This window comes from Lichenostomus cassidix, chromosome 6 (genome assembly GCF_008360975.1).
Source record: "Lichenostomus cassidix isolate B80296 chromosome 6, HeHo_3.0, whole genome shotgun sequence".
In the NCBI taxonomy this organism is placed as follows: Eukaryota; Metazoa; Chordata; class Aves; order Passeriformes; family Meliphagidae; genus Lichenostomus; species Lichenostomus cassidix.
Genome location: NC_139487.1, coordinates 13,778,309 through 13,788,343, shown reverse-complemented (window position 1 = coordinate 13,788,343; position 10,035 = coordinate 13,778,309). Strand labels below are relative to the sequence as shown.

The 10,035-nt window shown below is 51.6% G+C and overlaps 1 protein-coding gene across 5 annotated transcripts in view; it reads left to right on the top strand.

Annotated features, from left to right (window-relative positions):
• DNMBP (dynamin binding protein) overlaps positions 1-10,035 on the top strand; it is a 34,083-nt gene continuing 24,048 nt past the window's right edge. For 2 of the 5 annotated variants that reach the window (XM_085065117.1, XM_085065111.1), the window contains exons 1-2: positions 1-107; positions 8,580-8,758. In XM_085065117.1, coding sequence (XP_084921243.1) covers positions 8,614-8,758 — 145 coding nt within the window. In that variant the 5' untranslated portion in view covers positions 1-107; positions 8,580-8,613. Of the gene's footprint in view, positions 108-3,237; positions 7,913-7,950; positions 8,389-8,579; positions 8,759-10,035 lie in introns of those variants that run through there. The other 3 variants (XM_085065116.1, XM_085065112.1, XM_085065115.1) reach the window with 3 other exon arrangements.

The following is a 10,035-nucleotide window of genomic DNA, read 5'->3' as shown; positions in this document are numbered from 1 at the left end:
GGGCCGGCCGGGTCCCGGGCGGGGCTGGGCGGCCGCGGGCGGGCGGAGGCGGGAGCGGGACCCCCAGGGCCGGAGCGGCCGCGGCGCCCGGAGCGGGCCGGGAGAAGGTAGGGACCCGCGGGAGCGGCCGGGGACAGCCGGGCGCTCCCCGCCCGCCGCCGCCCGGCCTGGCCGCTGCCCCGCCGGCCTCCCCCCGCCCGGCTCCCTCCACCCCGCGGCCGCCCCGGCCTGCGCCTCCGCCGGGCCCCGGCGCGGCCCGGCCCCTGTCCCGCCGGCGCCTCCCGCACTCCGCAGCGGCCCCGCTCGCCGCGGGCATGGGGGCTGCCGTGTGCGGGGGCTGCCGTGTGCGGCGGCTGCCGTGTGCGGGGGCTCCCCTGGGCCCCGCTGGCCGGCGGCGGGTGCCCCACGCTGGGGTGCTGCCGGCTCGGGGGTGCTGCGAGCTCGGGTGCCAGCCGGGCCAGGGCAGCGTGTGGCCCTCCAGCCCTGCTGGGTGCTCACTGTGCCCCATCCCACAGCACTCACGCCGCCCTGGGAGCACTTCGGGCACCTGGGCAGCGTGGAGCAGCTGTGCGGCACAGCGGGAGCCGCCCGTCTGCTCCCACATTGCGCATTGGGATTGTGGTCTCTTAAGCCGTGTCTGTGCAGGCAGTGGTAAGCCGGGTGGTCACCACCAGGCAGGCAGGCAGGCAGCTGATGGTAGCTGGCTTTGCCTGGACAGCTTGTTGCAGGGGAGCATCTGGCCCCTTAGAAACAATGTGGGCGTCCCACAGTGGTTTGACACGGGGAGTCTGGAGTTGTTGCACCGCTGAGGGTGGCACAGGTGGTTGTACACAGATAGCAGAAGCTCCAGACTGCAGCGCTGTGCCTTTCCCGGGTGCTCCTCCAAGGGCATGCACTCTGTTCAAGGCAGCCTGAGAAGAGAAACTTACTAGAGTTCTCTATTTGTTTTCACGCCAGCAAAGGCAAATCCCTCTTGCAACACTGGCAGCCTGGCCCCCTTGCCTTTTACTTTTATCAGAGATGAACTGGAGATGAACTCCAGTGGCCCTGCCAGGGGATGAAGGCTTGGGTCACCCTCAGCACTCTGAGAGGCAGCTGCTGTTCCTCTGCTGTCCCTTTTGCTGACCCTAAGTGGTACCTCAGCTGATCCTGTCCTTGATGTAATTTGGCCTTTGGATGCAAACATCTCTGCTGCTGTTCCTTGTGTTTGAAATTCTCCCCCCACTTCTGGCTTTTCATATCTCGTCCTCCTTACTGTAGTACCTAGGAAGCCTCTAGTTGTGTCATAAGCATTAACATCTCCTTTGAGGTTTGTCGTGATTCCATCATTTTCAGTTTCTTCTGAAAAGGCTCTCTTTCCCCTTGCCTCTGCCATTCTCTCCTTTGCTTCCATTGAGATTTTATCTCTTCATCTGAAAGAGTTCATAGATACAGAATTTGCAGTTTTGCAGATGCTTTGCCAAATGCAGCCTCTGTACCGTGCTAGAAGACGTCACCATCATCCCCCTCATCTTGACTCACTCTGGCTGTGAGTCGTGCTGGGCAGTGTCTAAATGCGTCCTGCTTGTGTGTGAGGCCTCCAAAGCACCGAGAGTGCCCACGTCTCTCAGCTGGCCTCCACTGTTCTGTTCGTGAGATCCTCTGCTCTGCCAGGGCCAAAGGTTTCGGTTCTCCCTCCAGCTGCTCTGCTTAGAATTAGCAGTGACATTAAAAACTGGTATAAACAGTTTTAAAGAACTGTTTATAATGGAATGGGAGGAACTGAGCAGTAGGAGCAGAGAAAAGGAGTGATTCTCAAAGCTTTACAGAACACCACCTCAGCCAGCTGTTACGGGAACCATGGCTGTGTGACCTCTCAGGGTTCTGAGTGCAGCTCAGAGGTGTCCCTGTAATGGGTGACCTCACATGGACTTTGTGACAGTGGTGATGTGAGCTTGGGTGGGACAGCCTGAGCTGCACTTACCTTAGCACTTCACTGCCTTAACTGATAATTTCCCTTCAACTTCCAGCAAAAGTACATTTCTAATTGCATTGCTCAACCCCACTTCTGAGTGACACAGCAGTTACTTAGTCTTATTTTTAGATCCCTTCTGTTAGGAAATAGAATTTATTGCTTCCTTCTCAGGAGCACCTAGGGACTTTGAAAGGAAGAGGTCCAGGTAGCTGCAGAGTCCCTGCTGTGGACTGAGGTTCTTTGGAGATAACAGGACAGAACAGGAATGGTGGTGAACAAAGAACAGAGTTTCCAAGTCAAACTCAAGTAATTTCCAGATTTCTGGACTCTCCACCCAGCGACTAAAGCATCATCATGGGCTTCTCTCCAAAAGTTATCTTGAAGAATATTGTTCAGGGTGGAAAGTCAAGTGCTACAGTGTTAAGGAATGTCCTTGTAGCCCCAGTTCAACTTGTTTTGGATATGTACTCAAGGTGTAATGACTAATTTTGTAATTGTATGCTACTTAACCACCAGTAGCCCAGCCACAGGTACTGCACAGCAGTGGTGGTTCTGCTCCTGGGGTTTTGTCTGTTCCTTATTCTAAGCTGAACTGTGTTAGCCTGTCTGCAAAAATGGCAATAGACACAACCATGCACCTTGAGGTGGGAGAAGACAGGAACTGGTAACAGGGTTTGTAAGGTGTGTGATGCCACAGCACACAGAATTTGGGAAACTTGTTTCCTTATCTGGTGTTTTGGCCTCTGCGTGCTTAGGTCCCCAGTGCCAGAGATTAAATATCCATCACAGTCATCTTGCTCACATGTTGTGGCAAGGTGTTCTGCTTTGCATTAAAAATTGATGCTGTGCTCTAGTTTCCAGATGACTTTCGTTTGCATGCCGTCTGGCTCAGCACAAACTCCTCTTGCTTCCTTCCCATGCCACTCTTAACCCACACAAACACCAGCAGCCTGCCCTCAGCCATGTCCCGCAACAGAGCAGGTGAGAACACTGACACACTGAACACAGAGCCCAGCTGCAGAAAAGTAGTGGTTTGAATGACCTGTTTGGTACATGGCTTAGCTCCTGTGCCACACTGGTGTGATGGGAGGCCAGAGCTTGGCAGGCCTTTAACTTTATAGTCCTGGTTCTTGAGGGGCTGGTGATCCAGCCTTAATTGTATTCATTTCAGGGATTTTTGATATATTGGGTCACAGACAAAGCAAAAGAAGCTATTTCTTTTTAAAGTGAGAAGATTCCTCTTCCTCCTGGGAGCCATGTGGAGCTCTCATGTTTCCCACTGAGTGAAGCTCAGCAGGGGGACTCTTTGGGATCTGCTGAGACAAGCAGCATGTCCTAGCAAGAAGCTGCAGCCATCAGCATTTCCCTGGTGGGACAAGGCTCCTCTCCTCAGCACCATTAGTTGGGTTTTGCCCTGCTTGCTGTGTTGTCCATTCTGTTGGGATTCATAGGATCAGCTCTGCATTTGCTGGAGCCGCAGTCCCTGCATTGGCACCATCTCCAGCTGGGGCCCAGGCAGCCTGGCTCAACGGGGTATTGTTTATTCCACCCAGGAATGTGCAGGCGAGCAGGGACCTCGGGGAGCTTTACAGAGCAACATGTTCTGCTCTGAGCAGGGAGAGTGTCTGCAAGTGGCCACAGCTTTGAAGGCTGGTGAGAGCAGTCAGAGCATACTGATGTGCAGGTAATGTCCAAGCCTAGAAGTGTGAATGAGGACTGTGCAGGCTATCCAGATGCATTGGGGTATGGAGGAGGGAAGGAAGGCGGTCGAGATTTGGAGAACACGGGGAGGGACAGAAGAAAAAGGTAGAAATGTGCCAGCGTGTAGTTAGTAAGCGTGTGTTCTTCAAACACAATGGTTTGAGAAGCCAAGCGTAACTCCTGGTTTCTTCCCACTGTGTGCTGGGTACTGATCCTGCAGCCTAGAGCACAGCAGAGACTGCAGCAGATCTGTCAAAAGCCAGTCCCAGCAGCTGGAGGATGCACTGAACTGAGGGGTATCTCTGTCACTGGGGTGGATTTTTTTCAGTGAACAGACATTGAGCTATAATGAGTGGAAGGAGGTATGAAAAGACCTAGGTGAAATGCAAGGCATTTTTCAATTTTAAAAAGATCACTGACAGTATTTTTTGAATATTTTTAATATTAATTTCTCTAATCATTGTGTGACAAGCTTGTCTTTTGTACATTTCTGGGAGTATGACCATCCCTGCTCTACTGTTCATGCAGGTCCTGAGGTTTTTATAGAGATTGAGACATCCACAGCACAAGAATCCACTTGTCCCTCCTGTGCAAGTCATGTGTGCCTGTGGAAGCTCACATGGCATGTTTTGGTCTGTTTGGTGAAATGTTAGTTTTTCAGTTACAGTGATGTCATACTGTCCATAGTCAGTTCTAACAGTGCTGCTTTTTCAGTGACAAGCTGGAATGCATTATTTAGTGGAGAAAGAAGTGGCAATAGCACCTGCTAAGTTTGGTTTCCTTGCTGTTTAATTTGTGCCATCCATCCGTTACTGGTTTTTTATCTCATGGTCTGAGCAGTGCTTTGGGGATAGGAGTGGACTAGGAGTCCTCAAACCCTTTGGGTCTCTCTTTTTACTGGGGCTGTTAATACTTTTTGTAATCAGCCTAAATGGTCTCTTCACATTGCTGCCTTATCTCTTAAGTGCTTAAAATCCTTGCTTCAGCATCTTTAGTAGTCCTGCTTCTATCTAAGTGATGGTACTTTGAGCAAGTGCCTGACAATTACAGTTTATGCTGGTGAGTCTGTTATTTGAGATTTGTTTGAGATTTCTTGCCCTGCGCAAGTTCAGCTGCAAAAACAGGAGGAATACAAGAAATTGTCAGTCTGCGTGTAAATGCCTTTTCTCGGCTGCTGTGACTTGACCCAGTCTGTGCTGAAGATCTCGAAACAATATTGTAACAAAGTTAATAGCCCTCATTTCATTCTGGTCCCTCCTTTCATCAGCCCACGCTGGACCGGACACACTCCAGAGCTAATAGTAAAATGGGATAAGCAGTCTTCCATGAAGGTAATGTTTGTGTGTGCTGAGCATGCATGCAGGCAGGCTGGGGGGAGTGATTAATGCCCTGGGAATCCACTCTCTGCCTTGCTGCACAATGCTGTTGTGTCAGGCCCAGAGCCTGGCACCAGGCAGGCTGTGGTCGGGCGCCAGGAACACGTTACCTGGTTTGTGCAGGACCAGGCAGCGAGACAGAGCCTGTGTGTTCTCAGCAGGGCGAGTTCGCTGCTGCGCCACAGCCTCATACTTGCACAGTGAGGCTCTCTTTGGATGCGGGTCTGCTGCTGGGCGGGGGCAGAAGTCCTGCGATCCGCAGTCCTGACCTCTGCCAACCTCAAATCCCAGTGTTTGCTCAGTTGTGGCACAGCTCTCCCCCCTTCCCTCTGGCAGGCAGGGATCACCCATCCTTGAGGTGAGAGGGGATGGATGGTGCTTAGCCAGCTGTCAGGAGCCGTGACTCACAGGGGATCACAGGCGGAGCCCTGCTCTCCCTGCAATCTGCTTTTCCTTCTGGAGTCTCTGCGTGAGCTGTTGCTGAATGTTTGTTTTCACCAGATCCAGGGTGGATCTGGGAGAAGCTCAGGTCCACTGTTAAGCCTGAAGAGTTGGACTCAGTAAGTTTCCAGTCTGGAATATGCTGGGAGGCTTCCTTCTCTAGGTGGGGGTTTGTAGAAAATGTTGGCAAGCAGCACTGCGTGGAGTAAGACAAGGCCAAGGTCCTGGAAAACATAATATTTTATGTGCAATTCATGTCATGGAGCAAGCAAATCCACAAGACTGATCCACTGCTTGCAAATACAGGGGCAGGGATGTATTTGTCAGGGAGTGATCCTGCTCTTCTTGCTCTTCTCGGTACTGCTGAAGGAACATGACCCTGTTGGGATTATTTTTTTGGCCATTTCAGAAATTACTTCATGCTTTCTTATGAGCTGCCTCTCAGGGAATGCTTTGGACATGAATAGGTTAGTGGTTTATTATAACTGTAATTAATACATACATGCTGAAACTGTTGCAGTCCTGCCTGTCCCTCTTGATCTTCTGTCTCATTGGAAAATCTTGCACATTTTAATGATGAGTCCCTAGAGCTGCAGGTGCGTTAAAGGAAGTGACACTCCTGTTCTCACAGGCAGGATCAGTGGGAGGGCTGTATCCTCAGCCCCAGTGACTGCAGCAAAGCCAGGGTTTGGGTCTGCAGCACACATGCTGTAATCCTTGCATACTTCAGCCCATTCTTACATTACACCTTCGACAGAAGAAATACAAGAAATCTTATTGTACCAGCATGTGCTCCTGAAAAAATTATCCCCAGGCAGCAATTATGGCTGCAATATCTTTTCCCGTCTTTGTCCAGTGCTGCTGTGAAGTTTGAATATTCGGAGTACGGCAAGGATTTCTAGGAGCCTGAGCTCAGCTGGCAGCCTGTCTGGGGGGTGGAGGGCAGCCTGAGTGCCTGCAAGGGGCTGCTGCTGCTGTGCCTGTTGCTGCTGTTCCTGTTCCCGTGAGAACTTGCAGCACCATGGCCCAGCCACCCCACCTCAAACAGTGCAAGGATCCCTACTCGTCTTTAGTATTTTCAAGCTAATTGATGGCTCTTCCATCTTTTCCCCTGCTCCACATGGTCATGTTTTTAATACTGCTACTCCTTCTGCCTCAGTAGGTTTCTGCTACCCTGAACTGCAGCTCTTTGTGCTTCTGATTCACTCCAGTCCATTCATCTCTTTTTGGTGGCAGAGTGCTGTCTGCTGCTGGATATTGGGCTCTTTGTTTGTACAGCCAGCACAAAGCTGGTGACAAAGGGACAGCCTGTGTCCCAAGGAGCCCACGTGCTATGGGGAAGGCAGTGGAGAGCAATAGGAGCGACAGACAGACAGGATAGCAGAGGTGAGGGTGGCCAGGGGCACAGCGTGCTGGCTGCAGCAGGGGAATGGCTGGGGGCGGGGAGAGACGTGATGAGGAAGCTTTTCCTGCTGAGTACAAACCCGCTTTGTTCCCAGGAGGTGAGTCGGACTGGATAAACAGAGTGGTCCTGTCAGCAGAAAACCTTTCCCTGGCTGGATCGCCCACTGGCACTCTCACTGGAAGTTGACTGCACCTCGTTAGCAGGGACTTATTTGTCCTCCCTATGGTACCTTCCCCCGTGCCTGACTCTCCCGGGCTCAGGTGGGCTGTGCGTGTCTGTACGGAGAAAGGGTGCCCTTGTGGTGTGCTTGTGTTTTGCTGTGTTGTCACTGTGCTCTTTGTGCCCTTAGCTGGGCAGGGGGTTTGGCAAGCCGTGCTGAGATGGGACGGCTGTCACCAGCTGGGCGGTGCTTGGAGCAGACCGCTCGCTGTGCGCTTAGAGCCGCTTTGGGAAGGGGGGAGGCTGGGGATAGCAGGGAAGTTGTGTCCAAATGGACAGAGCACGGACTCTGCTTGTGATGTGGGAAGAAAGCAGCCTGTGCCGAGGGGACGGTGGGGACGACACTGATGTCCCGGCGTTGCAGAGGGCAGGGCTCTGAAAGCACCGCGGAGAGGTGCTGGCAGTGCTGTCCTGTGCCTGTAATTGCACTGGGACAGGAAATGAAAGCAAACACTCACTGGTCTGAGGTGCAGGTGAGGAATAATCTTAAAGTTTGTAGTTGCTTTGGGTGGATGTACCTTTCTGTTCGCATCCTGAGGAATCTGGGAGGAGGCAAAGGAGCAGCTTAAGCTGCAGGACTGCTGCTGCTTTGGTGTAATGTATTTTCTTGATGGTGAGGCTGAAAAGCAGAAATTATACAGAAGAGTGTCCTCAGCAGCCACTTCCAGAGGAAGGGAGAATCCAAGATATAGCCCTTGACGAGGAGGTCTTTGCCTGCCTTCGAGTCTCCTGAGAGGAGTAATTTCAGCCTTGGCTCCCAGAGCCTTGGATGGGGCCTGAATCCTCATCTCAGCCTGACTTCTGCCAAGAACCATGGTGAGGCCTCCCAGAGGATGACTGAGCCATCCTGGTACCTAAAAGACAGAAAGGATATTTCCAGTCAGGTCCAAGGATGCCCATGCTGGGGATGGGAAGCATTCACTGGTGGGGAAGAGGATGGTGACATGAGCTTGCCAGAATGGACTTTGTGCCTCTTTTCTTGCTGGGCCAGAATTGTGATGCTGGTTCAGCATGCAGTTCCTGTGGCCCTGAGTGATGGCATGGGCACGGGGATGCCTGTGCCCATCCTGCCAGAGAATGTGTGGTGGGATGTGCAAGTGGTGGTGCTGGCTGCCCACCCGGCCCTGGCAGGCTGAGCCCTGTCCTGTATGTCAGGGAAATGCTGAGCTTCCTCCCCTCCTCTTGCTTCCTTCCTGATGGGAATTCACTACTAAATTTCTTGCTGCTTCTCCCCGCCTTGCAGCACAAACACATGTCCCTACAGAGATAGCCAGAGGGGCCAGACAAGGCAGGTTAGACCATGGGGGCTGCGTTGCTGCAGACCCTTGGCTCGTGCAGCACGTAGCGAGTGGTGGCAGGGAGCTCAGGACTGGACCTCCCCATACTGTTCCTCCCTCAGTGCTCAGGAAGGGTTTTACTTCCTGAGCCTATGTGGGATAATTTCAGGTGTTTCTGGCTGCTGACAAACTTCTCACTGTCTCAGCCTTAGGCACTGACCCTCCTTCAGACCCTGCACAATGGAGGCTGGCTCCGTGGTACGGGCAGTCTTTGATTTCTGTCCCAGCGTCTCTGAAGAGCTGCCCCTCTTTGTGGGAGATGTCATCGAGGTGTTGGCCGTGGTGGACGAGTTCTGGCTCCTCGGCAAGAAGGAAGGTGTCACAGGTAAGAGCTGGAAATGCCTCCACCTGGGTCCATAGAAGTGCCAGCTAAATGTTCACACCTTCCCTTGGTGGGGAAAGACCTGATTTGATTTACTAAATCTTTCCTGGGACTTTGATTGGAACTGAGAGTGCAGATTGCTACTGGTCTCCTGCCAGCTTTGTGTCAACTATTCAGACAGCTTGTGTGTTGTTTTGTGAGAGAGATTAGTGGAGGGTCAGTTCTCAAGGAGATGAGAGCTTCACAGCACTGGTTGTTCCATTCTCTGTGGAGAGACTGCCCATTTCCTTGCTAGTTTATGTGCTGACCTGCTGTGGCGGTGGAAGGGGAGAGAGGAAACAGATGCACTGAGAGTGGAAATGCATCCACTCTGGAAACCAGTCCAAGTGACCTTGTCAGTGGGAGGTAGCGCAGCAGTGACCATGTGTCCCCCCAAACCCTCTGACTAAGCCCCACTTCTTCCTTTCTGCTTCAAAGCATTTTCCTGCACAAACTGCTATCAATATCTAAGTGCCTGAAGGGATGTGCAAGTCTCTTAAGGGAGTGTGAGAAACTTCTGAAGCAGCAGAATGCTTTTAGTGAAACACTAAGAGTCTCATCGTCTCTGTTTAGGCAGCTCTTTCTCATCTTAATCCTGGTGTTAAGAAGATGTGTGAGCTCTTGGGGAGATGAAAACCAGGCCACTTCAAAGCATAAGCCTGCCTCTGTCTTCAGCATGAGGGTGGGACTGGTTTGATCCCTGGCTGTAGTGATGGGGCTGCTATTGTAGCAGCAGTCTGGTCTCTCCTAACAGCCACAAGCTGTCTACTGTCTAAAACAAAGATGGACAGGAGCACTTCCCTCCTGTGCTCCATGTAGCTGATGAGTGTCATTGAATGAGCATATGCCTGATCCTGTTGCTGCTGCCATAGTCACTGGGCAAAAATTACGTGTGCAGTTTTCAAAAGAGTTTTGTCTTCCAGCATAACCGGTGAGGTTGTTCTAAAGAAGACAAAGCTATTAAGGAATAACAAACAGATGTATGTTGTGGCTCAAAGATAAACATGCTGAAGTGAAATGAAATGTTTTTTAATGACCTTTAACTCAAAACCCAATTGCATTCTTCTTTCCCTTGGAACAGCTGTTGTAGTCTTCTGCCCAGCTTTCTAAGTTAAAGTTGTAGGGATTGAAAAAGCACTTTGGAATAGAAGCTGTGGAAGTGTTGCAGCTTAGTACTCATTACTCTGTGGAATAATTACTGTAACTCCATGTACAGTAATTCCTTTCTTAAAGCATTATGT